The sequence below is a fragment of the Lepisma saccharinum genome, chromosome 25 (genome assembly GCF_977018435.1).
Source record: "Lepisma saccharinum chromosome 25, izLepSacc3.1, whole genome shotgun sequence".
NCBI classification, from domain to species: Eukaryota; Metazoa; Arthropoda; class Insecta; order Zygentoma; family Lepismatidae; genus Lepisma; species Lepisma saccharinum.
Genome location: NC_139253.1, coordinates 914,027 through 941,431, shown reverse-complemented (window position 1 = coordinate 941,431; position 27,405 = coordinate 914,027). Strand labels below are relative to the sequence as shown.

At 36.0% G+C, this 27,405-nt stretch overlaps 1 protein-coding gene across 6 annotated transcripts in view; it reads left to right on the top strand.

Moving 5' to 3' along the window:
* Window positions 1–27,405, top strand: part of LOC145979018 (uncharacterized) — a 125,691-nt gene that overhangs the window by 77,503 nt on the left and 20,783 nt on the right. For 5 of the 6 annotated variants that reach the window (XM_083112081.1, XM_083112082.1, XM_083112084.1 and 2 more), the window contains 13 exons: window positions 3,957–3,983; window positions 5,589–5,615; window positions 6,396–6,425; window positions 7,611–7,640; window positions 8,058–8,093; window positions 8,659–8,688; window positions 13,141–13,170; window positions 21,977–22,021; window positions 22,999–23,028; window positions 23,999–24,028; window positions 25,540–25,569; window positions 26,262–26,291; window positions 26,724–26,753. In XM_083112081.1, coding sequence (XP_082968207.1) covers window positions 3,957–3,983; window positions 5,589–5,615; window positions 6,396–6,425; window positions 7,611–7,640; window positions 8,058–8,093; window positions 8,659–8,688; window positions 13,141–13,170; window positions 21,977–22,021; window positions 22,999–23,028; window positions 23,999–24,028; window positions 25,540–25,569; window positions 26,262–26,291; window positions 26,724–26,753 — 405 coding nt within the window. The remainder of the gene's footprint in view (window positions 1–3,956; window positions 3,984–5,588; window positions 5,616–6,395; window positions 6,426–7,610; window positions 7,641–8,057; window positions 8,094–8,658; window positions 8,689–13,140; window positions 13,171–21,976; window positions 22,022–22,998; window positions 23,029–23,998; window positions 24,029–25,539; window positions 25,570–26,261; window positions 26,292–26,723; window positions 26,754–27,405) is intronic. The other variant, XM_083112083.1, reaches the window with a different exon arrangement.

Sequence of the window (27,405 nt, the reverse complement as noted above, 5' to 3'; positions counted from 1 at the left end):
GAGACCTCTCTTTACAGAATGATATACAGAAACGTTTAACTGCCGGTTTTAGGATTTCATCCCACCACCGAAGGATGTCAGTACGTCGAAGGCGATGCGTCTCCCAAAATCTCCATTGCTCATGAAATGCTCGTTTAAATTCCTCATCAGACAAAATGGACGTATTCATTTTCCAATACCCATATCCCCTAGGCACTAAGGGAAGATCAATGTTAATTGCCATTATCACGGCCAGGTGGTCCGAAAAACATGTAGGGGTGAGAGAAATCGAAGTAACTTTCTGACGCAGTGCCGGGGTAACATAGAACCGGTCTAGCCGGGACGCACAATTGTCTCTAATATAAGTATACCCCTGCTTATCAAAATATTTATCTGACCAAACGTCCACCAATTTAAAACCAGACACCAATTTTTGGAGGGAATTAGATGTTGCAAAACCAGGACGTTGATCTTGTGGAAGCAAGACGCAATTGAAGTCGCCGCCACAAATGATAAGTTCCTTTACACTTTGCAGTTCAGCCGCCACATCTGTCGCAAAAAAAATTGTTCCTCTGTGATCTCTGATTTGTACCTGATGGGGCATATATATTGCATATCCAAACATTTGCCACTTTCGCACATATAATTCTCCCATTAGGGTGACACACAACGTTAGTGATGGGCACCGTATTTTTCACGAGAAGCGCAGTCCCCGTTGCCTGACAATTTGCATTATTATATACTACTATAGATGGGGGCAGTTCAAAATTTATCACTTGAACTTCCTGGAGAAAGGCTATATCGAGAGACGACTGGATAAAAAAGTCACCCAGCGCCTCTTGTTTATTCCTGTTTTGTAGTTTGTTAATGTTAATCGTGCCTATTCTGAGTGTTGTAAACATATCTATTGTAGTCGTCCTACATGTTATCAGGGACGCTGTATCCCCCTTATTGCCAAGGCTCTCCTTGTAACCATTATACCCGATATTTACACCACAATACAATAAGACCAATAGATGACAAAAGTACCACATCAAGTAAATGGAACAGAGTGGTACAAATCGTTGATTTTCTTTACAAAAAGAAGAAATCCACTGAGCCATCGGTGAGGCCAGATTCGGTCACTATAGATTGCCCAAACCTTTGTGTATATAAAATTGCACGATACCTAAAGTATGTCCTGAAATATCTAATCCACATATCTCGAATAAGGCAAAACAGGACCTGTTCATAACATATGAGATATTTGTCTCTTGGGATAGTATTTGCAATTATTTTGATGGAGACGCCAGTAAGCAGTCCTTTACATACTGTGTTGTCCTCTCAGACACCTTCCGGCTTCCTGAAAGCTTTATGACAAGGTATCCAATTGTCTCGAACTTTCTCGCCAAGTTCTGGATTCAACACTTTGAATATACACGTCTCGCATCTGGTGCCATGACTCGCCAACAAACCGGGGCCTCCCCGATGGCGCAGTGGTAGCGTCCTCGCCTTGTAATCAAGGGGTTCCGGGTTCGATACTCGGTGGAGGCACATAGTGGTTCGGATCCCACTTTAAACTGTAGGTCCCGTCCCGATTAGCCTTTCTGTGCATAAAGTGGACTTAAAACAACAATTCAATCAATCAATTCAATCGCCAACAAACCGTTGGGTGAGAATGGGGTCAGGGAGAATACGTTTAACTTTCCTGCTCCTCCCAAAAGAGGGAAATAGATAAGCTATGATCCAACTGTGGCTCACGAAGAAGAAAACTAGTGAAAATGTGGCCCCCAAAGGCCCACGTGTAGAGTAGGGCCCAGCACAAGACTACGCATCCCCTCACTCAAAGTCTGGGATGGTTCGATGCTTCGTTAAAGGCCCTCCTCCAATCATGCAAACTTTCATATCGGATTAAAAATATGGATACACAAGTTTGGACTCTAATTAGAAATTAACCAGTACACCTACGGAAAAACGAGTTACATCAAAATTTAGTTTATTCAATTCTGCGTTAAGCTATAGTAACCAATTTTCTTCGAGTATGCCTTCGATTTTTTAACGTCGTGAGAACAAAGAAAGTGCCGCTCTTTCTAAAAGACAGCTTCCTTCAAGTTCTATAAATAAAAATCTTATGGTCCAATCGTGATGAAATTTAGTGAAGGTAGAAAGGTTTTAAACACAATTCTAAATTTTCAGATTATTTAAATCGGACAATAAAAGGTTGTTATCAATATTGCGAAACAATTTTTTCTTAGTATTGGGAAGTTCTTTACAGCTATTTTTAAAACGCATTATCAATTGTCAATTCACCGTTTTTACACATACTTTTATTCAATGTGATCAAGATGTGTCTTAAAGTGATAAACACCTCACGTTGTGGCTACCGCGATGTCTATTAAATTGCGCGGAGACTGCAGGCTGCCACTGCGAGCTAAGTTTCGATGTAACTTGTTTGTACCCCATTCCGTCCCCTTGTGTACAATTGTACACATTAACTATTTTACCGTATAAAGTCATGATTACAGGGTACATGCTTCATCCGATACCATTGTCTACTTTTGTAGACATTATTACTTTCATATAAGTCCTACCCAGTGCCATCTGTTAGAAATCGAGAGTATTACAGCCCGCCAGAGCAGCAGATACGCACACCCGTCAACAAGAGCAGCTTAGCACATTTTATATTTATAGATTTTAATCTCTACATATACTGGTTCATTTCCATGTTGTGTGCATTATAAAAGTCTGAATGTATTCTATTTCAATAGCTAATATGATAAATAATAATGTAGCTTATACAGGTCAGAATTGAGAAAACGATAGTGTAACATAGTTTGTAATTATTAAATTTTAGGATTTAGTGTGAACTTTACAGCCCAGAAAGGGCTCATATGTGAGAATATAATTTAAAATTTAAAATATAAAAATAGAATTGATAAATGATGGGTTTTTTCCTTCAAGAAAACACTATACATTGCATGTAGCACATAATGGAAAACAACAATTACATGAAAAATTAAAGTGTGTATTATCTTTACGCTCTGTTCATTTTGTGTACAATTGTGCACATCATCCTATTGCCATGGCGACAATGAAAATATTCAAATAACATGATATTTCATATTCATATGTTGCATATACACCATTTATATATAAAAATATCTTTTGAACGATAAACCTTAATTCAAGACCTAAAGGGTTACGTAGGTTTACTGGTTAATTTTTAGAGTCCATGCTGGGATATCCATAATTTTTAATCCGATAGTAGTCACACTGCTACAAAGGATCAGGCATTATGGTATTCTGTTTTGTGTGCTGGAAGAGCATTTGAGCAAGTATGGGAAACGTTACGCGTATAAGACGGAAAAGAGAAAACTGCAAGAACAACATATCAGAACCCTCCTTATGAATTCACAAAGATGTTGTTCTCCCAAATGGATTTAATTTAAACAATAAATTATAGTTACTACAAAATCCACTATACATAATTCTTTATCGTTTTTTCAGACACTAATTAACATCTCTAACTGATTTGGCATAATGTTGCAATTTAAAGGATTTTTTAGAATTGTATTAGTAATGAAAATTAATAATTTCCTGCTGCCATCTTTAAACGAATAATGCATCAATCAAGGGCATAAAATGTACATGTGACAGAAATATTGATATGAATTGGGTTGTTTTTATAACAAGGGTGCATAATGTACAGGCAGGGTGCCATGGTCAGAAGGCACTCCGTGATCTTGCCCTGAATCCCAATGGGTCAGTATGGTCACTATCATACACCCAAGAAGAATTCCATTGCTACCAGTGGCGGTGACCAGGGGGGGACAGTTGCCCCCCACCATGGCCTCTTAATGCTAAGCCTTGAGAAAATGAACTGCCCTGCGTACCTAGTTTTGGCACCCAATCGTCGATAATTATTACTACTTATTGTGTTCTCGATTCTGAATCTTGCTGAAAAAATAGTATTATAAATCTATTTTTCAATATTTCAGGATTAAATTCACGCTCCAGTCACAAGAGTAAGTACAATGGTATTTTATATTTGTTTACTTTCACTATAAAAGAAATGTGCAGGTAGGACTCATCATCGTCTTCGCGATTAGCCAGAAGTGCAGAAAAGCGAAGTAAAATAAACGAAATAAATAAATCAATCCAAATACTATGTTGTAACCGGTCACTTTAACATACCACACTAACTACGCATAGTAAAAGAAATACTGTTCTTCGCCTATTTTAGCATTTGAAGGTACAATGCAATAACACGAACATCAGTAATTTTTCAGAGAAGTGCAAACTTGACGTTTCGTTTTTAAAGTACGTTACATCCGACATCTTCTGCCCTCATCCCTAATTCAGCGTGTCAAAGTCACATTTGAAAGCGATCGTTGAACAGATCTGCCAACAAACGCACCCCAGAAAATCTAGTTCTATTTTGTGAAGTTTCATGCTAGTGCTTTCACACACAATGTAAAAGCGTTAATTAAAAATTTCCGGAAATAATAGTATCTTGATATTGTAGCTTAATAGAAGTTGCACTATCAAATTCTTAATACTATCATTCAAAGTAATTGTCTTTCCTAATAAGTTAATTATTCTCACCGTAGCAGTGAAAGGTTATGGAAGACGAGCGATAGGTATCGTACGTACATTTGTTCAATATTATTTGTTAATAACTTTATAGGTATTCTACTCATTCCGTATTTGTAAGTTATGTGGGCGACCTAGTGTAAGTTAAATCACCATGTATTAACAAATAATTATGAACAAACGTACAAAAAGTATTCTACTCATTCCATGAAACGTTAAACGTTCTGGAAGACGAGCGAAAGGTATTGATTTGGGACTGATTGTGCGTGGCATGCCACACCTGACACACCATTTGAAAGCCTACTTATAAAGCAATGTTACTTTCCCCACAGTCAGTGTGAAACGTTTCGCTGGTTTGTTAAGATTTGCTTCAAGTAGTGAGATATTACTCTTTGATGTAAACATTTACTAGTAGATGGCAGAAATTACTTTCTACGAAATAGATGTGCCTGCTACTAGAATTTAAGCTCCCATGCATACGGTAGTTAATACATTAAGTTTTTCATCCTCTTACTAGTATAATGGAAAAGTTTTGGGAATGTTTTTTAACTTTCTTAAAGTAATATTATTTTTAATAAAAATTAGAAAGTCACGACAAGATGTCGAAATATTGTAATGAACATTGATATGTACTATTATCATGTAAAGGTTGATACAAAAAGGGTAAGCATCTGTGTACAAACAAAAATTATGTTCCTCTCAAATCCAGATCTCATGTCAGTCAGATGCCTTCTGGCTATTCATTGTGGATCTTTAATAAATGAAGATTGGATGTACATTTTAACATCTTTTACATACATCTACCAACACGTAGAGTGCATATGTTTATTTTCTATAAGGAGTATATTCTAAAATAAATACTGACAAATTATAATGTAGTACTCTCACTAAAAATAGATTCGCTCTTCAATAAAACAAGGTGCATAATTAGTTGTAACTAAAGAGATAACTGCTACGTTTTTGCACCATCCAAGTGAAACTGACGAAAATTGTAGCCACGAATGTGTCAAGAAAGAACATTAATTTTATCTTTACAGGAAGTAAATCGAAATCTAGATCGAAAGGTATTGTACATTTCCATTGATATTATTAGTAAACGAACAGCACACCAAAGTCAAATAAAATATCTGTCTTAAATAAATTGATGCATGCGTGTGCCTAGGATAAATTTCTGGAGGGGTCTTACCAGGGGCCACGCATCATATGAGTTGGTGAAGATTCCGAGATACATTGTATCACTTGAGTGAATTCAGAAATTGATTGAGTTTTAAGTCCACTTTTATGTACAGACAGGCTAATTGGGACCGGACCTACAGTTTAAAGTGAAATCTGGGCCACTGTGTGCCTCCACCTGGTATCGAATTCCGTAGCCCTTGATAATATAGCGACGACGTTACCACTACGCCATCGGGGAGGCCCAGAAAGGTTAAAGGAGTTGTTATTACAACACAGAACACTAACGCCACCTATATTCCATCCGAAGACCCGAATGGGACAGCATTACGAGTAAAATATTGCGATTGTGTATATGCAACCCACTCTAGAAGTATTTCATGGTAACTGGCACATTTTATATTTATACCCATTTCCCAGGGGCGGAAATGGACAGAGCTTCAAGAAGAATTTGATTAGGTGAAGAGCGAGGGAGGGGGCGTGGGGGAGGTGCCGGGCTGAATCCGGAGAAATCTTTCAATGTTTCTCAAGTAACTGATTACCACAGTTTATAACAAAGTTGAAATCATCTACAAAGCAAGAACTGATATAGTACATATTAAAGACAAGAAATATATTTCTCTTCAATAATAACAGCAAAACAAAATATTTTATGAAATTGGTTTTTGTAGGAGGATCCACTTCACGCTCAGGCGACATAAGTAAGTAAAAAATGCAATTTCTATTTGAGAGTCTGTTTATGTGCAGCCTTCTTTCATGTTAATTAATGTCATTAAGTGGCAATTTGACAAAGGCAGGAATGTGGCTTCTATTTCTGCACTTATTACTCACTTTAACATTTTTACACGTGTTTTATGATTGTATCCGTAACCTTGCTTTGATGTGTGTGTGTGTGTGAATTAATATATATATATATTAATACTATCACATCTCTTCTGGCATGTGTTAAAGGCTAAATTGTAAAATAGTAAACTTCTCAAAAGTAGCATGAGATACTTTTGTGCTAACAATTATGTTCAATTGTAAATTTCAATTAGCAGGTAAACTGTAGGTGACATTCGAATGACCAAGACGGCTTATTAGAAGTATTTAGAAATTTCAAATTTGAATTACTATTAAAATAAACACTTCACAGTTAATCTTTAAATGTATTTTTTGACACAGTAAGTAAAGGATCTTCACTCTTATGTAAATACTTTATTGAAAATGGAATGGACTTAAATATTGATTCTAATTATGTACGAAATTGATAATTATGAAGTTAGGATCAGATCATTTTGTGGTTCAACCATCCCCCTTGTAAATCCTGTAGATATAGTCTTGAAGACTTTCAGTAACGTGATACATCGTATTTACTTCACTTGTATTTACCTAAGTTGGTTGGTTGGTTGGTTGGTTGGTTGAATTGGTGTTTTAAGTCCACTTTATGCACAGGAAGGCTAATCGGGACTGGACCTACAGCTTAAAGTGGGATCCGAACCACTATGTGCCTCCACCGGGTATCGAACCCGTGACCCCTTGATTACAAGGCGACGACGCTACCACTGCGCCATCGGAGAGGCCCCTTATTTACCTAAGTGTTATGGATTTTTACTATTCTATGTTAGAAGCCCTTTCTTCTTCATTTTCTGCTATCCACTTTTTCGTAGGATAGATTTTTTTTTGTTTCAATTGTATTTTTGTTCCTGTTGTGTTTTTAAGATAACTTAATGGAGGATACTTTCAGAAGCATGTGAAGGTGTAACATATACTTTTATCGGCACTTGAATTATCTACAGAGAGATGAATTTGAGAAAAGAATGATTGGTATTCCATTTGTAGGTACTTTTCTACAAAAATAATTGTACAAATCTTATCAAATATATATTTTTTTTAAATATTCACAGCCCATGATTCGGAATCGGATGAAAATGAAGGTATTGTAGAGTTTCATCACATTACTATGTGTATATATTAATATAGGTATATATATATATATATATATATATATATTAAAAAAAACGAATATCTTTGTCTACAAATAAATGTTGACGTTTGTCTACTAAGGAGAATATTTCTTCAACAAACATCTTACGCAGTGTTCATATAATTTTTAAACATTGGAACAGTTGACCACGGCTGCATAGTATTGGGTAAAATCTGTAAGATGCAAAAGAAAACTTAAGAAGGGTATATATGAATCAAACTGTACAACTACATTTTGCGTTGATTTATATATTTTAGAATTGTATTATTAATATCAGAAATTTTGGAAATAAATCTGTTTTCGAAAGTTGTATTTCTCTAATTTAATAACAGTAACAAATATTAATTTATGACATTTAATTCTGTAGCAGTAGATACTTCACGATCAGCCAAACTCGGAGATTGTAAGTAAATTTGGATTTTCATTTGAGACTGTTTAGGAATATGGCTTCTTCTTATTTGTTCTATTTCACCATTTTAACAAGTGTTTTTTGTGTATGTATGTGTTGAGGCTAAATTGTCAAACAATAAGATATCCATGGTCGGATTATGCACTTTTGTGCTTAGGCTTGTCCTCTAGTGTAGATTTCATTAGTGAATTAACTTTATTCATATTCGACACAACAGTGTTCTAAATTTGAAGTGTTTATAAATTGTAAAATTGCATTAGTATCGGCGTTTCGCACTTAGTCATTAAATATTTTTTTTATATTATGTAACAACTTTATTAACAATGGGATAACCTTAAACAGAACTTCCAATGTACACAAAAATCATAGTCGTGAAGTTAAGAACATATCGTTTCATACATACTAATTTTACGCAATAATATACAAAAGCAAACGAATGAAAAGTCAAGGATACTCTTCGTTCCTTACGTAAGATAATATTAAGAATTCTAATTTTGAAAAATATTTTAATATATGAAATTTAATATTTTCAAAAAATATTTTTTTATATATTTGACAGCACATGAATCGGAATCTGATGAAAATGAAGGTACTGTATAGTTTCATTGCACAATTTGTGTTGTGTGTGTGCGCGTAATTTCCACAGATAGCCACACTAATTTCTATGCGTGTGTAAACAAATGTTGACGTTTCTATACTAGGGGAAATAATTCCTCTGGAAATATTTTCTGCAGTGTTGATATCATACCTGTAATTTTCAAAATTTTAGGTTTGTATAAAGCAAAACACTAGCACTAAAGATTTCGATTTATTTATACTTTCATAGCTTCCTGCAACACGGTAACATGCGAAAGATTTCTAGTGTCAATTCAATTATTTTGCTACTGTGATAATACCACACTCAGGGGTGCCCATAAGGGGGGGGGGACTATGGCGCAGACTGCGCCATCGAGATTTTTTGGGGATTTTTCCCTTTCAAATAACATAAGATTCAACATTTATATATTTTTCTAAAATATATCTAAAAATTTACACCTTAAATGCACCATATTTATTCCATTAGATGAAGAAAAGAACGTATTTAAGGGCAGGGGTGCTCACAGGTGGGTTTATGGACGCCCGTTTCGTCCACGGTCTTGGGGTGATGATCGACTGATTGATTTGGTTTATTTTACTTCGCTTTTCTGCCACTTTTGGCTAAATTACGAATATGGAGATGAGTGATGATATGATGAAATTGATGAAAAGACACTCACAAACATCCATGCCCAGGCCGGGATTCGAATCCGAAACCCCTGGCGTAGCGCCATGCAATAAACCACTCCGCCACGGGAGTGGCGGGTGATGTTCGAATAAAGGTTATTAAAAGTAGGTTGCATTCCAGTTTTGTTGTTTTGTGTAGTGAGAGTGACATTCTTGCACAAATTCGAAATGATGAAATAATAGATAAATTCGCAAGGTCCAGTATTCAGAGACAAAAGCTTCCTTTAAGATCTTCATACTAACGTTTGATTCAGTATCAATGCTGTCTTGTAAATAAACATTAATTTGAAAACAGCACAAATGTTCTTCTGATATTCTTTTTCAATGAGTAATCAAAAAACAAAGCAAAAAGAGTGATATGCCTTACCTTTCACGTGATACTCTGAGAACTTAAGATTTCTTATGTCGTCATAAAGATGTACTGTGTAAGCTGTGGTTCAATATATACGAGTACGATTAATTGGTTTCTTTCTATAAAATATTAAGTTTTTAGTTTGTACTAGGAAAACAATTGTACGTACATTTTGTTCATATACATCTTTTAATGAACGAGCACAAGAAATAAATAGTAAAAGTCAAAACATGTCTTTACTAAAATTCATATAATTATAATTATCTATTGTATGTCCAAATATGCAGCATACAAGGGTTGGATAAAAAGTAATGGCAACGCTGGTGTAATTGGTACTTGACTGTATTGGCAGAGGAGCACGTGTTACATTCCTTCAAAGTAATCGCACCTCATCTCTACGACCTTCTGTCACACGTATGGAAGGCGTCGTACACCGTCAGCGCGTCCATCTCTGTCGATGTCCCGCAGTGACCGCCCTATAGCACGTATGATGGCTTCGCGCGTGTCGTAGTGCTTCCCGCCCAGTGGTTCCTTCATTTTGGCAAAAAGGTCGTAATCACACGGTCTCATACCGGTGAATACAGAGGATGTTCCAGTACCTCCCACTACCAGTTATGCAGGAGCGCCGTCACATTGTTCGTAGTGTGACACCTTGCATTGTCAAGCAGGATGATGGGACACCTTGCCGTCGCTTCCTTCTTACTGCGAGACGAAGGTGGTGTTGCAAGAAGGTGCAAAAGTAGGCTGCGTTGACCGTCTGCCTGAGAGACGTTGTTCTTCTTGTCTAAACATATTGTTAGGGCGCTTGCACTCTCGTCCTCTGCTTCAGAGAACTGCTGTTTTTGACTGAATAACATACAATCGCTCCCACTCACTATACTTCCTCGTCTGACATTCCTTTATCAGCCACGAAACGCTTGTGGCGCTGTGACTCACCCCTTTCACGGGACAGCAGTGTTGCCATTACTTTTTATCCAACCCTTGTATTTTCTCTTAACAGCACTCGCACATTGTTATTTCGTATAAATTTAAGGAGATTAAAAATCATAATGCATTTTATGACGTTAAGTATGTTAAGAGTTATATTTATATCCGAACCATGTAGTTTGATGTGACATTCATCTGGACGCAAAACAAATAATCGAGTTTCCACTTTGCACTACACAGTATTTGAGGTAACAGTGACATGTTAGATAAAGAAAAGTAATAACTGGGGAGGTGCAGTATCAAGTGAAGTGTTAATTAAGACTAAAAACATGTCCTAATTAAATACTTTATGGGGATTATGACATGAACTTGTGGGGGGATGCTTCATTGGCTTTTGTGGGGGATTGCGCCATTGGCCTTTGGTGGGTTGGGCACCTCTGACCACACTTACAATGGTGCTACGGAGCCATGGGTCCCAGCCTGGGCATGGATGTTCTTTGGGAGTCATCTTTCATCAATTTCATCACATCATCACTTAACCTCACTAGTGTTGCCCACGGAACGAGACGGGACAGGCTTTTAAAAATTCGAGACGAGACGAGATTGATCATGTGTCCCGAGACAAACGAATATTTTCGAGATGAGACAGCATTTCATAGCATTTCCACGAGACGAGACAGGCCAAAGTGTCGTCTCGTGGTCAACACTAAACCTCACCATCGCGATTAGCCAAAAGTGGCAGAAAAAGCGACGTAAAATAAACCAAATCAATGAACCACGCTTCCAGAGAAATATATATTTCCGTAAGCAAGAAGTCTTTTACCAGTGGTCATGAAAATAGACAGCTGACACGAAATATTCTGAAGTAAACTTGTAGAAAATCACATACACTAATATAACAACTTTTACCGTGAGTTGTTGCCCATTCCAGACACCAACCCTCCGTCCAAAGAGAAAAGATCGCCGCCGTCTCTTTCTCCTGAAGAATATTGATGACATTTTTTGTTCCAGATATGTTAGAAAACCAGACTGTAATGAGATCATACGTGACCATAAAATTTAAGATGATGACGATGATGATGAATTAAAATGTTATGGCCATTTTAAACTCTTCAATGTGTACGGGGAAATAACCCCTTATCTAAAATCCTTAGCTGAAAGTTTGAAAAGAGGTGTAAAAGTCCCTAGAGAAAGATTAAAAGTGCAAGGTTGTGAAGGGACCTGCACGGGACAAAAACAACACCTTTAAAAGGTAAGGATATTCTAAAAACGTCCCCACAGACAGTGGAAGAGATCTTCTCGAAAAGCTAAAGACATTATTTCAAGCATTGTCATCGTCTCCCAATATGGATGATAAATCGTTGGAAAGGCTAAAACCCTGTCTGAGGAAATTAAAACTGGCCTATTCGAGGAATGTGCCGAACACTTAAAACAACGTTACAGGCAGGGCACAGTGGATGGTCCTGCCCTTGCATCAAAATTAGACGGCTGTGGCCGATACAAAGTTCAGTTAAAATTATCTGTTCTTGACGTGAGAGACGATATAAGGAATGCCATGCTCGAATGGTGGGCTTCATAACACGAAGCTTATTCTTCGTTAACTTGTCTCACTCTACGTACCATGTTTCAAGAAGGGAACAACGAAACACACTCTGCAGGTCCCTGGCTGGCAGAAGGTGGACGAAAACGTCGCCATCTGCATCAGCAAGCTTGGCGGCAGCATCGGCTGCTTCGTTTCCCTGATGCTCAAGTGACTAGGGATCCAACAGAAGCGAACTTCAGTTCTGGCAGACAGGGACACGAGCCGTCAATACCTAATTGCGATCAGGCTGAGGGCTACAGGTTTGGCAACAGTTGCGTCCTTCAGCGTAAGTTCGAGTTCTGTGTACTGTGTCCGTTCATCTAATTATCCCTCCTTATCTTTGGTATAAACACAACAAAATACATTTCCATAGTCAGTTTTTTGCTACGTGTGATCTGAAAAATGTATTAAATGCTGCTAATTCTGAAGCAATAACGTCTATGTATGCTATTTTAGGCTCCTCTACTTCAACGCTAATTCTAAAATGTACATTACTAATTTAACTACGTTTTTTATTATTTTCAAAACTTTAAATCCACAATATAATTTTAACTGATTTTTCTCAGGATATATGTTATACAGTTATACATATCACTGCTGACATAAATATTATCAACTAAATTGTCTATGACTGTATTCACTTACCTTGTTTTAGCATCTATACTGTCGACACCGGCTGCAGTATTATCGGCACAATCCCATTCATTAAAACACGTAAGCTGCAAATGAAAAGAAAAATAGAAAAAGGCACATACGTGAATCCCACTGAACAACTAAATTTAACATAATGAATATATATTTGAATTATATCATTAGTGTCAAAAAATTTCGGAAAGTTTATACCTTGCTGAATTTTTATCTTAGACGGTTATATTTGTATAATTTAAACATTAACTTTATTTTATTTAATTTTGCAGCAGCAGACGTTTCACGCTCAGCTACAGTCCGTAAGTAGAATTGGATTTTTATTTGATAATGTCTTTATCTTGTAACTTGCATTACGATCATTAATAGCTACCATAAGAATTTGTCTGAATTGTTGTTTTTAGTCCACTTTATGCACAGATAGGCTAATCGAGACTGGATCTACAGTTTGAAATGCGATCCGAACCACTACGTGCCTCCATATCATCATAAAAAGCAGTATGTTTGCCACGTCCTCTCACGTAAGCACCTACCAGCTTAGCACAGGGGAGAAACAATGAGATACCTCTGGGCACAGACCAAGGTTACTAACGCTAAGAATATATGAAAAGAAACAACAGATTTAACCCACTACGGAGGGTACAATTCGTACTATATTCTTGATTAATTAGGTACAAATACTAATTAACTTTGAAGTCTTTTCATACAGTAATTTTCTTCTATTTTTATTTTTTATTAATTGTAACGAATCTTCTTTGGTCTTCTTCTTCTTATAATCAAATATGGCTTCTTCTTCTTATCACCTCTTCTTCTTATGATCAATATGACATCTTCTTCTTATAATTATTATGGCATCTTCTTCTTATGGCTTCTTCTTCGTTTAATTAGTATGGCATCTTCTTCTAATAATTAATATGGCATCTTCTTCTTATAATTAATATGGCATCTCCTTCTTATGGCTTCTTCTTCTTATAATTAATGAATCTTCTTCTTCTAGTATTTAATAGTTAAAGTGCCTTCTTCTTGCAATTAATAAGACTTCTTCTTCTTATAATCGCCAAGGCTTCTCCTTCTTGTAATCAATAATATTTTTTCTTCCTTTTCTTTGTCGGTCCAAATTTACGGAAATATTAATAAAATCAATCCCCCAGACAAACAAAGAGAAAGGGGTTAGTTAAAGATCGCCGCCTGGCCGGCGCTACCTTAACTTGGAGCTACAGTGTATGCGCTTCCAAATGTGCTTGGGTGCTGCCGAGAAATGGCGCTACACCAGGGGAAAAACAACCCAAAAGCCACACGAAACTCTCAGTTCGTGGGAACTGTAATAGACACAAAATCGAAATTACAATTCGACTTCATTACTTTTGTATATTAATCACTTATGCCATTACTGAATGATAATTCCACTTCTCTCCTTATTTATATCCTGTTACTATGTTAAATTTATTTATTTATTTCCTCATAATTAGTATTAATATATACAATCACTATTTCATCATATCTGCTCTTTCCGTTGTCTCTATTTACAGTCGTATAAGTTCTCCTGGGTGGTGCCATCTCTTACCCACTTTCTAAACTGCTTTATGCATCACCTCATATAACCGTTGTTCCTTTTGCATGCTGCCATCTATTGTCCTTTATTTCAAAGAATAGCAATGGAGTTTGTGTACGTGACACAAAATTCCCCTCCTCTGGGCAAAATTTTTCCTTTTGATAAGTTTCGTATGCAAGGAAAAATTTTCTTCAACATCATTCTTACTATTCACTTCTCATGTGTACTTTTCAACATTTGTTTAACGTCTTCCGTACAATTATATCTTTTTACATTATCTAAGTTTTCTCTTCTTGCTTCCTTTGTCACCATATCTTGTATAACTATAGTGTTTCTAAACGTTTCTAATACAATATACGGACCTTCGTATTTGAAAAACAGTTTTTTAATTGTACGGTCAATGGCCTTACTTATTGGGTGTGTTTTACAATAAACTATATCACCCCTCTTTACTTCTATCTTATTTCCTTTCACTTCCTCTTTTGACGTCCTCTTCTTTCTTTTGTTATACAGATCATTGAAAAATTCTTTCCTCGTTCCTCTTTCCATAACCTTCTTTGGCCATTCTAAATCATCGAAAATCATCGGCTCTGCTTCATATCCCAAGAAAATCTCTGTCGGACTCATATTTGCCTCAGCTGATATAGAGTTATTTAATAATCGAACTATCCTGTTAATTACTGCACACCACCTTGTATGATGATCATGACAGTACATTCTAAGTAACCTCACAATCTCTCCATTGTAACGCTCAATTGGATTTGAACTTGGATGATATCTTGTTACATTAATCAATTTTATTCCTTTGAAATATAGATACTCCTTGAAATACTCTGAAGTAAATTGAGTCCCGTTGTCTGTCAACATTTTCTTTGGGCTACCATAATGTTTGATGAATCCTTCATCCAACTTCTTGACTATCTCTTTGGTTGTGGCTTTCTTTAAAGGATAGCACATGATAAACTTGCTACATATGTCCACACATGTCAATATATACAAAAATCCCTTAGACCTAGGTAATGGTCCTATTAGATCTATAGAAACCATGTCTAATGGCCATTTAGCGATAATATGTAATTCTTCTTTCCTGAATTTTATCTTTGATGGTTTAGTTTGTACGCAAACTGTACAATTTCTTACATGGTTAACAACGTCACTCTTCATAGTCTTCCATACGTAAAATCTTCTAGCTAATCTCAACGTCTTGTCAACTCCGAAGTGGCCAGATCCTTCATGCACGACCTCAAGTACTCTTCTTATCAAGGTTCGTGGTACACTAATCCTTACTTGGTTCGGATTCTCATAACTAACTTGGAAAACGATGCCATTTATAACTTTGTATCTTTTCTTTATCTTAGACATCCTTGTTTTCTTGTTTCCTTCCTCTCCTTCCAACACTTTGATAATCTCCCTTAGTTCCTCATCTTCCTCTGTTCCAACTCGCCATTCCTCTTCTTTAATACCATTTACTTCTTCCTCAGCGATAGCGTTGATTTCTAGCCTAATCACTTCCTCTGGTTCCTGATTTCGCTTTAAAGGTGCTCTACTTAGAGTATCTGCAACATGGTTTTCCTTTCCTTTTATATCTATGACATCAAAACTGTATTGTTGCAGTAATATTGCCCATCTCGTAAGCCTTGCATTCCACTGTCTTGCAGAATTTAACCAAACTAGACTCTTGTGATCACATACCACCTTGAATCTCCTGCCTTTCAGATATGCAGAGAACTTTTCTATTCCAAATATTATCGCCAAACACTCTAGCTCACTTATCGTATATGCTCTTTCAAAGTTCTTCAAGCTTCTGCTAGCATATTGTATCACATTATCCTCATTGGATTCGTTTTTCTGAAATAGGTATGCTCCCAATCCAATGTTTGAGGCATCGGTACCTAAAAAGAACATTTTCCCGAAATCAGGTTGGCTTATAGCTGGTGCTTGTATAAGGTCTTGCTTAAGTCTTTGGAAAGCCTCCTCTTCGTCTTCTTCCCATTTCCATTTCATATGTTTTCTGAGGAGTTCATATAATGGCTTGGCTTTGCTTGCGAAATTGTGTATAAATTTTGATCGCCAATTACATACTCCCAGGAATCTTTGGAGTTGTTTCCTTGTGTTTGGCCTTGGGAACTTGCTTATAGCGTCATTTTTGTCTGGACACATCTTTATTTCACCTCCAGATACCACATGACCTAGGAAACGTATTTCCTTTCTTGCAAAAGAGCATTTTTCCAATTTGACAGTCAATCCTGCTTCTGCCAATTTACTTAATACCCAATCTATTTTCTCTATGTGTGTCTCCCAATCTTTCGTATGTATACACATATCATCCACATATATAGCAAGCCATTCTCTCGTTTCTATACTAAATATTCTATTTAGAGCCGTCATAAAAGCTGATACTGACGAATTTAAACCATATGGAAGCCTTCTAAATTGAAATAACCTTGATCCATATCGAAAGGCTGTATATTTTCTAGACTCTTCTTCTATTTCTACCTGAAAGTGTCCCAAAGTCATATCAAATGATGTGAAGTATGTGCTGCCTGAAAAAGTGTGTAGTAATTCATTTATTCTTTCCACTTGATTTCTGGGAAGTAGCACGTGTTTATTTAGCTCCCTTAAATCCAGTACGGGCCTCACACCTCCGTCCGGTTTGTCTACCACGTGCATTGGGCTTACGTGTACGCTATTGGAGTTCTCGATTATCCCCCAACTTAACCATTTCTTCAATTCCTTTTCTACCGCTTCTCTCTTCGCAAAGGGTATAGGATATTGCTTTGACACTATTGGACTTGCTGTGTCTACCTCAATCCTATAGGTGTATACATCCGTCACTCCTGGGCGCTGGCTAAATATTCCCCTATGTCTCAACAAAATATGTCTTAAATCTTCTTTTTCATTTTCCGAGATCCAATGACACTCATCCACTTTGGCTTGTATTTCTTCTTTCGATGCCTTGTATTTATGGTCCTCTATTTCGACCTCTTTTTCATATTCACCTTTTTCATTTTCATTTATATCATCGTAGTCTTTCTTCTTATACACTGCATCATGTTTCTGATATACAAGACTTTGCTTCCTAATGCATATTTCGCTCTCGGAACCTTTTATTTCATCCTTCATGGGGATATCTACTTTCATGTTCTCCATTGATTCTAGATTTAGACGTTTTTCTTTTATGTGTATGTGCCCATTGTAATTTTCTAAGAAAGGTACTCCTAGGATTATATCACACCTCAAACCCTTTATCACCAAAAATTTTACTTCGAAATTAGCTCCTCTGATGCTCATAATAATGCGTACCGTGCCCTGAATTTTGTAGTCTTCATTTCCCGCAGCCATAACTAATCTGACTTTGTCTTTTTCAGAAGCGTCTAATTTTGCTTGTGGGTATTTCTCTTTAATTCTCTGCCAAAATTTATAACTCATTACTTCGACGACACTCCCACAATCGATCAGGCATTTAACCTTAATTTCAATTATTTCTGCTTCCACATACAATGATCTTCCAGGTTTTAAGTTTTCAAAACTCGGCTCTCCAATTAAAAATAACTTCAGAATTCCTTCTTCATTTATCGTATGTTCTCCCTTTATATCTTTATCAGTTGCCTTTGCTCTCACACCTGGGAGTTGCTGCGAGAGCTCTACAAGTTTAGCCTCTCGACCGATTCCACGTTCCTAGACTCCTCATTTACCTGCTGCCACCCAGCATTTCCTACTTCGTTCTGCATTTGGCTTCTGACTAATTCCACTGCTTCTCTTCGCTCTTCATTTATCTCATTATTTCCCCTCTCGTTCCTCTCGTTGTAATTATCTCCTCTATGTTGCCTTCCATCTATCTCCATCCTTCTTTCCGAGTTTCTTCGATTCACATTTTGCCAATAATCATTTCTTCCTCTATATCCGCGGTTTCCTCTCCACGATCCTGTATTTCTTCTATCAACATCTCTTTGCTCTTCTTGAACATTATTTCGCCTTCTGCCATTTCCGTTATCTTCTAAGAATCCTCTTCCTCTGCCTGTATATGCATTTCTGACTTCTATGTTCCTAATCCCGAATTCTTGTTTCCGGAATTTCTGCTCTTGACGTTGTTCCTCTTCAGGATGATGCCTCTTAGGATAATATCTACCTTCCTTTTCCTTATCCCATGACCTTTGAGTCTTTTTCAGCATGTCATCTGTTCTGAGGTAGTCTATCAAGTCTTCCACCTTCCTTATCTTTACTACAGCCACCGCTCTTTGCGTCCATATTGGTAGCGTTTGTATCACTTGTCTAACCAACTCTTCCTCGTTCCACTTTTCATTCAAATTTCTGAAGCTCCTTAATGTTTCCCATGTGTGTGCTTCCAAACTCTCAACCTTGGACCAATCTATATATTTTCTTTTCAATGTCTCCAGTTGCCTTTCCTTAATCTCCTCACTGCAATAATATTCCAAAAACCTTTTACTAAACTCTTCGAATGTTCCAAACTTGTGCTGATTTAACTGATACCAGCCTGCTGCAGACTTTTCAAAACATCCTTCGATAAGGTCTAGTATCATATTTCCTGGTATCCTCATTAGCTTCACGTTAGTTGTCAGTTCCTTCAGGAATTTTCGTGGACACTTGTCAGATATATTTCCATTAAACTTGGGCAAGTGTTGTAATTCATTAGGCTTAGGGATTCTTGTTTTATATTTTCCCATTTCCAGATTACTTCCGTTTACTTTGTCCAACCATCTTCCATTGTCGCTCCCGTCTTCACTACTTTTCCATTTCCTTTTCTTCCTCTGATGATTCCTTTTATGCTTTATTTCCTCCTCTGTAGTCGATTCGTCGCTACTACTTTCCTTTTTTATTCTGATCTTTTTATACTCTTCCTTTCCATCATTTCCTTCTGGATTGAAACCTATTGGCTTGACTTGTATACTCATATCCTCTATTTTGGGGATTATTCCTCTCCATTGTGCTTTATTCTCTTTCTTTCCTTTGTCGATTTTACTTTCGATGGTTTGCATCTTCTTATTACTCTCCTCTAATTCTTCCCTAACTTCTTGCCGCTCTCTAATTATCATTTCTCTAAATTTCAAAGTTTCTTTTACTATTGTTTCTTCTGTCACAATTTTCATTTCTTCTAATCTATTTTCTACTTCATCTATTTTAGAGATGTTACTATCTATCTGCTTCTTGTTTGCCAGAATTTTGTTTTCTAAACTCGTACTCCTCTGCTTGCATTCTTCATTCACTCTTGAAGTTTCCTTTTCTATCTTTCTATTGGTTTCTTCATGTCGTTCATCTGACATCCTCATCATTTCTTCTATCTTTCTCTCAAATGCTTTCCTGTTTTCTTCACATACTTCTGCCATCTCTTCTATTTTTCGATTATTATCTTCCAACCTTTCTTTAACTTCTTTGCTTTTTTCTTCCATTTTCTCTTCCAACCTTCTGCTGTTGTGATCTTGACTTTCTTTTATTTCCATCATCATTTTCATCAACATCTCCATTGTATTTTGTTCTTCTTTCTTTCCTTCCTTCTCCTTTAACTTTACTTTCCTGCATTCCTTGCATTCGTATCCTTCTCCCCTTTCGCATATCTTCTCGTATTTTTCTTTGCGGATTCCTTCACATAACCAGTGTTTCACTTCTTCACATATCTTACACTGTATTATTTCTTCCTTATTTCCTTCTTCGCCACAACATATATATTTTCCTTCTTCCATATTTGTTTTACTTATCTTTCCAAATTCTTATTCTTCGCGTTATTTCAACCTCTGGTCTGTATCGAGCCCCACACGTTGGTCGCCATTAATCAATGCCACGTCCTCTCACGTAAGCACCTACCAGCTTAGCACAGGGGAGAAACAATGAGATACCTCTGGGCACAGACCAAGGTTACTAACGCTAAGAATATATGAAAAGAAACAACAGATTTAACCCACTACGGAGGGTACAATTCGTACTATATTCTTGATTAATTAGGTACAAATACTAATTAACTTTGAAGTCTTTTCATACAGTAATTTTCTTCTATTTTTATTTTTTATTAATTGTAACGAATCTTCTTTGGTCTTCTTCTTCTTATAATCAAATATGGCTTCTTCTTCTTATCACCTCTTCTTCTTATGATCAATATGACATCTTCTTCTTATAATTATTATGGCATCTTCTTCTTATGGCTTCTTCTTCGTTTAATTAGTATGGCATCTTCTTCTAATAATTAATATGGCATCTTCTTCTTATAATTAATATGGCATCTCCTTCTTATGGCTTCTTCTTCTTATAATTAATGAATCTTCTTCTTCTAGTATTTAATAGTTAAAGTGCCTTCTTCTTGCAATTAATAAGACTTCTTCTTCTTATAATCGCCAAGGCTTCTCCTTCTTGTAATCAATAATATTTTTTCTTCCTTTTCTTTGTCGGTCCAAATTTACGGAAATATTAATAAAATCAATCCCCCAGACAAACAAAGAGAAAGGGGTTAGTTAAAGATCGCCGCCTGGCCGGCGCTACCTTAACTTGGAGCTACAGTGTATGCGCTTCCAAATGTGCTTGGGTGCTGCCGAGAAATGGCGCTACACCAGGGGAAAAACAACCCAAAAGCCACACGAAACTCTCAGTTCGTGGGAACTGTAATAGACACAAAATCGAAATTACAATTCGACTTCATTACTTTTGTATATTAATCACTTATGCCATTACTGAATGATAATTCCACTTCTCTCCTTATTTATATCCTGTTACTATGTTAAATTTATTTATTTATTTCCTCATAATTAGTATTAATATATACAATCACTATTTCATCATATCTGCTCTTTCCGTTGTCTCTATTTACAGTCGTATAAGTTCTCCTGGGTGGTGCCATCTCTTACCCACTTTCTAAACTGCTTTATGCATCACCTCATATAACCGTTGTTCCTTTTGCATGCTGCCATCTATTGTCCTTTATTTCAAAGAATAGCAATGGAGTTTGTGTACGTGACATGTTCGAACAAAATACTCAATTTCTACAATTTTTAACACGGATTTAAGTTTTGCATTGGCAAACTTGGCCTTCTGCTCATGTGTATGTCTGTATGCCTTCTGGTATATTATGTAATAAGAATTGCCAAATAGTGAAGGTGGGATAAAGGACTTTAGTGCTAACCCTTGTGTTCTAATGTAAATTTCATTAGTGAGTAAACTTTAGATCACATTCGAAGAAACAGCATTCTAAATTGGAATCATTTAGAAATTTCAGATTTACATCACTATTAAAATAAATATCTTTATATATTTTTTGTGCATAAGAAGAATACTGTCTTCACTCTCAAGGAATAACATCGTTTGAGATGACCTTCAGAGAAAAACAAAATTCAAACTTGTGAAGTTACGATTACATCACTATCCTGTAACACATAGATCTATTAAGAGCAGTATTTTAATTTCCCGCATTAATATTCAAAAGTAAAACAGTGAAAAATTAAGAAAACATAGTTACATGTAGTCACATAAAATAATAGTATATACTTTGTGTTAATATTAAAAACATTTGAACTTAATATTTGCAGTAACAAATATTTTTTTAATATTCACAGCACGTGATTCGGAACCTGATGATTCAAAATCTGATGAGATGGAAGGTATTATACATCATTTACAAATATAAGCAACATAATTTCTCTGTGTGCTTAGAAATAAATGGAGTTTTTCAACTAGGGGGAAGTATTTCTTCTGGAAACATTCCATGCAGTGTTGATATATTTACGTAGCCTAACTTAAAATACTCTACATTACATGCTCCTTAAAAAAACAAGACATACAGTGTTGATTGAAAATTGTGACATTGATGTTACAGGTTGTCTTGGAGAAATTTGCATAATTCTGAAGTGGGTGGACCCTTTCATCACTTGCAGGATAAGGTCAAAAAACTTATCACTTAATAAGCATACTAGCTGGTGAAGTTTATTTATTGCCTGAGTGAGTTCACGAAGTTTAAGGTAGTTCTTATTAGAAAACACAACATTAACACCAGATTGATTCCTTCCAAAGACACGAATTTGACAGCTTCGTGACAAAAATATTTAGACGTAAAATATTTTTCGGGGATGTTTATACCTCAACACGATGCTTCCCGGTAAGCCCTCGAATTCATACGTGTAATTCCGGAAACTTTAGTTCTGTATAAAACAAATACGCACAAAAAATCTATTTATCTATACTGTCATAGATGGAGCACTGCAGTACACGAAAGATTTCTACTACCAGTTCATAATTTCACTGCTGTGAAATTGCTATGCTTTCAAGTAAAATGCACTATGCACCAAGCAATAAGTCATAGCAGTGATCACGAAAATAGGAAACTCAATAGAAACGCTTTGAAGCTACTTGTAGGAAATCACGTGTACGATTGGTCATAAACAATCATATTCATAAAATACGTAAGATGCAAAGGAAAAGATAAGCTACGAAGAGCTTTCATATGAATTCCACTGTACAACTGCATTTTGAGATAATTAATATATTTTAGAATTATATCGTTAATGTCAAGAAATTTTGGACACTAACCTATTGCAGAAGTTTTACTTCTAATAGTAACAATTGAATTTAATTCTTGTAGCTAAAGATACTTCACGCTCAGCCACTGTTCGTAAGTACAATTGGGTTTAACAGATTGTTTATATTCTTCGCAGCAGCATGTAATGCTTCGCTCTGCCCACTCGATTCACCCCCTTCTCTGCCGTTATGAGCGGACTTGCTCCACAGTTTCCGGGGACAGAGCATAATCTAGTTTGCTGAACTTTTTGACTCTCTCTGCATTCGCACGTCTAGTTGGTTACACGGTGCAACACAGACTCGTCTCTTCGTTGATTTGGTGTCAAGTAGTGTATTTGGTGTCTGCACCGTTTGCACTACGTTCTGGAGCAGTGTATGATCACGTGGTGCGTGCTAACTACTCAAATGAACTTTCAAAGCAGCAAGGGAGACATTTGTTGAATCCTCTGAACTTGGAACACCGCTATGCGAGTACTTGGTTGAACGTCACTTCCTAGCAGAACTGCACTACACCTAGTGTCAAAAACTGCAGCGAACTATACGGAGCTAATCATTACGTGACAAAGATAGACACATCGTTTTTTCTGTACATATTACTCTATTTAATTATGTTATCAAGTATATATTTTTTATAGACAACGTAGTCTCAAGTCACGTTGTGCATGTGCATGTCTTCTGGCACACGGTGTTAAAACTTGTGTTCTAATGTAAATTTAATTATTGAATGAACTTTGGATCACGTTCGAAGTACCAGCATTCTAAATGTTGAAGTGTTTAGAAATATTTTTTGATGCAATAGCTATATTAAATATGGAATGATATTTAAATATAATTCCCAATGTACACACAATTCATAATTATGAAGTTATGATCACATCACATTACTACTATTTCATACGTACTCACATCTGTTTTTTTATTTAAAGCAAAAATCACGGAAATAATATAAACATTCTTATAATAGTTGCATAAAATAATAATATTATTTTTACTTTTTGGAAAATATATAAAGTTATGATTTTTAATATTTGCACTAATAAATATTTTTTTAAAATTATTAACAGCACTGGATTCGGAATCTGATGAAATGGAAGGTATTGTATAATATCATATAATCAATATTGATGAGGGATGTTACAGTCATTTCTCAAACTGTCAGGAAAACGTGGTTCGTTAACCAAGAACCACTAATACAGTCATACGGATATGGAAGCAGGATGACTCTTATCATTCAGTGATCGTCAGAAGGTATCCTACCAGATATGGAATAAATACCCCAGGTCTTATGGGCCTCACTCAACACAAGCAGTAATGATTGATTGAGTTGGTGTTTTAAGTCCACTTTATGCACAGTAAGACTAATCGGGACTGGACGTACAGTTTCAAGTGGGATCCGAACCACTATGTGTCAACACGATGTTGAATTCTGATTGTGTTATGAGTTAGACCCGTGCCTTAGGGACAGGGACACACAGACCACCTGAAACACTCCCACACGGACATGCACGGAGTCTCGAGCCAGAGGGAAACCTGAGCAGACCCTGGTTTCCTCACATGATTTGGATCTTACCTGGTTCAAGCATCACCTTCAGTTCAGAGAGAAACCTATCATTGTAATCACCTATTTAGAAAAATATTCATAGCATTTTTGTATCATATATTTATCATATATATGTGAAATGAGAACAAAGCCGATCTACATGGCGGAGTAGTTACCACAGCACGCTATGAAACCAGGGGTCCCGGGTTCGAATCGCGGCCTGGGAATGGATGTTTGAGAGTGTCCCTTCATCAATTTTATCACTCATCCTCGTCTTCGCGATTAGCCACAACAGTCAGAAATGAAGTACAATAAACCAATTCAAAGGAGATCAAACATAATCTTAAACTTAAGAATATACCTAGTTACGAGCAGGCTCATCCTTGCATATTTGGCAACAGTGGAGATTCTAGCAGTTGTCTAGTTTATAATATCCATTGTGTCCGTTCATTTAATTCGTCACAATTCCTCTTCATCTTTCCCATTAACCCAAAGTGGTAGCAAACGAAGAAAAATAGTCAAAATACATAAATTTGCCGTAGGAAGTTCTGTGCTACGTGCGATCTGAACAAAGTATTGCATTTTAAATGCTACGTTTAATTCTGAATTAATAATGTCTATGTCGTTTCAGGTTCCGTAAACGTTAATTTTTAGATGTATTATTTTTAATTTAAATCAGTATTTGAATTTCTTTCACTTTCCATTCACTTATTGTTGTCATTTTTCAATTTAATTTTAATACGTATCTCTTGTATCATAAACATTACCAGCTAAATTGTTCACTACTACATTCACTTACTTGGTTTCAAATAACGAAACAGTTGGAAAGAGTTGCACAATCCATTCAATAAAATACATGAGACGATAAAAGAAGGAAAAATGTGAAGGACATAAAGAATCCTACTGTACAAGTACTGTATATTTTATGTTAATTTTTACATAGTATAATTATACCATTAATGCCAACAAATATGGATATAAATCCGTCCCACTTTTATCTTCGAAAGTTGTACTTCTCTAATTTAATATCAGTAACAAATATTATTTTATTACTTCATTTTGTAGAAATGGATACTTCACGCTCAGCCACCGTTCGTAAGTAGAACTGGATTTTTAAAGTGTTTATTCTCTAAATTATATGAAGACCACTAATATCATAAGAAGCAGTGTGCACGTATTACTTTATTTTACCATCTTAAAGCATGTTGAATTTTTGAATATGCAAACGTGGCCTTCTGGTCATGTATGCAAAATTTTCTTCTTGTCTTCTTGCATTTGTTATAATACTAAATTGTCAAATAATACGATACCAATGGTGCCTTTGTGCCAACACTTGTATTCTGATGTAAGTTTCTTAGTAATCTTTAGGTCGCTTTCGAACAAACAGCACTCTAAAGTTGAAGTGTTTAGGAATTTCAACTTATACAATTAAACAATAAATTCCTTCGTGTTTCACAGTTACTCTAATAATATGTTTTGCATAAGAAGCATAGTATCTGTACGCTTATGTAATAAGAAAAACTTTATTCAAACTGGGATAAATATTAATTTCCATTGCACCCAAAATCCATATTTGTGAAGTAACGTTCACGTCACAATCCTTTCATACATGCTGACAATTGTATTTTCATTGCAGGTAAAATTACATAAAAGAATGCGAAATAAAGAAAATCTTGTTATATAATTGTTACAGAAAATAATAGTGTTCATTTTACTTTCTTAAAAGAAAAGTTTAAAAAATATGAACGTGTGTATTTGGAGTAATAATATATTTTTAATATTGACAGCACAAGATTCGGGATCTGAAGAATCGGAAGGTATTGTATAGTTCCATCAAATCACTATGTGCTATTATTTCTCTCATGCAAAATTAATCTAATATAATCTGTAGCAAATATTTTAGCATAGACTGTTTCGTGTTTGTTTTCTGTTACTGAACGCCTATTTTCTGCCACTTTTGGGTAACTTCGACGATTGGGTTGATTGAAAAGATGAATTTGATGATTCGACTCTCGTAAAGACCACACCCATGCCGGAACTCAAGCTCAGGAATTTAGGTGGCAAAGTCTAAAGTCTGCCACCGAGGCGGCATAGACTGATTCAGCCATAAGTGTAACTGCATTCACACACAAACACATGCGTACTTTTGTTTTGTTGTATACGTAGCATACAGAGCTTTCACCAATATAATAAAATTACATGATTATTTACGTATTGGTAAAGTGTATCACGTTCTTTCAATCTTGCAGAAATAGCTTCTTCACGTACTGCAACCGTTGGTAAGTATATTTAAAATTTCACGTACACACACACACACACACACACACACGACATGGCGCAGATGCCGGCATTTTTGTTCCGTAACGTCTCGCTTATTCACACACGTATATTTAGCATGTAGACAATTATATTTATATTGCGTAACGAGTACTAAACCTGTTGTAAGAGTTGTTCAAAGTTGTCAACGCGCTATCTCGGGCCAGAACCAAATCGAATGCACTGTATATATAAAAGTATACACATATATATGGATTATATGTATATAGATCATGCTTCTTTGCAATCTATTTTCTGCAATATTTTAAGGTATATTCTTAAATGTTAGAAATTTGCTTGTTTAAACCCACACAAGTTTGCATCTTAGCCTTTAACTAGGCGCGCTAAACGTGTGATGTAAGTCGCCGTTTGCAGTACGGAGGAGGGGGGTTACATCCGACCCGTAGTTGATATATCTATGGGTTTCTCGTCTTCCTATATTAATCCCTAGAAAGTTATATGTTTGCAACACTAGAAAAAGTTAATTTTGTTTCTGAAGCACAGTAATATATATTTAACTAATAGGTTGTACAAAACTTCTACATTTTCAAGTTCAAGTTCAAGTTCAAGTTGGTGTCTTAAGTCCACTTTATGCACAGTAAGGCTAAGATTAAA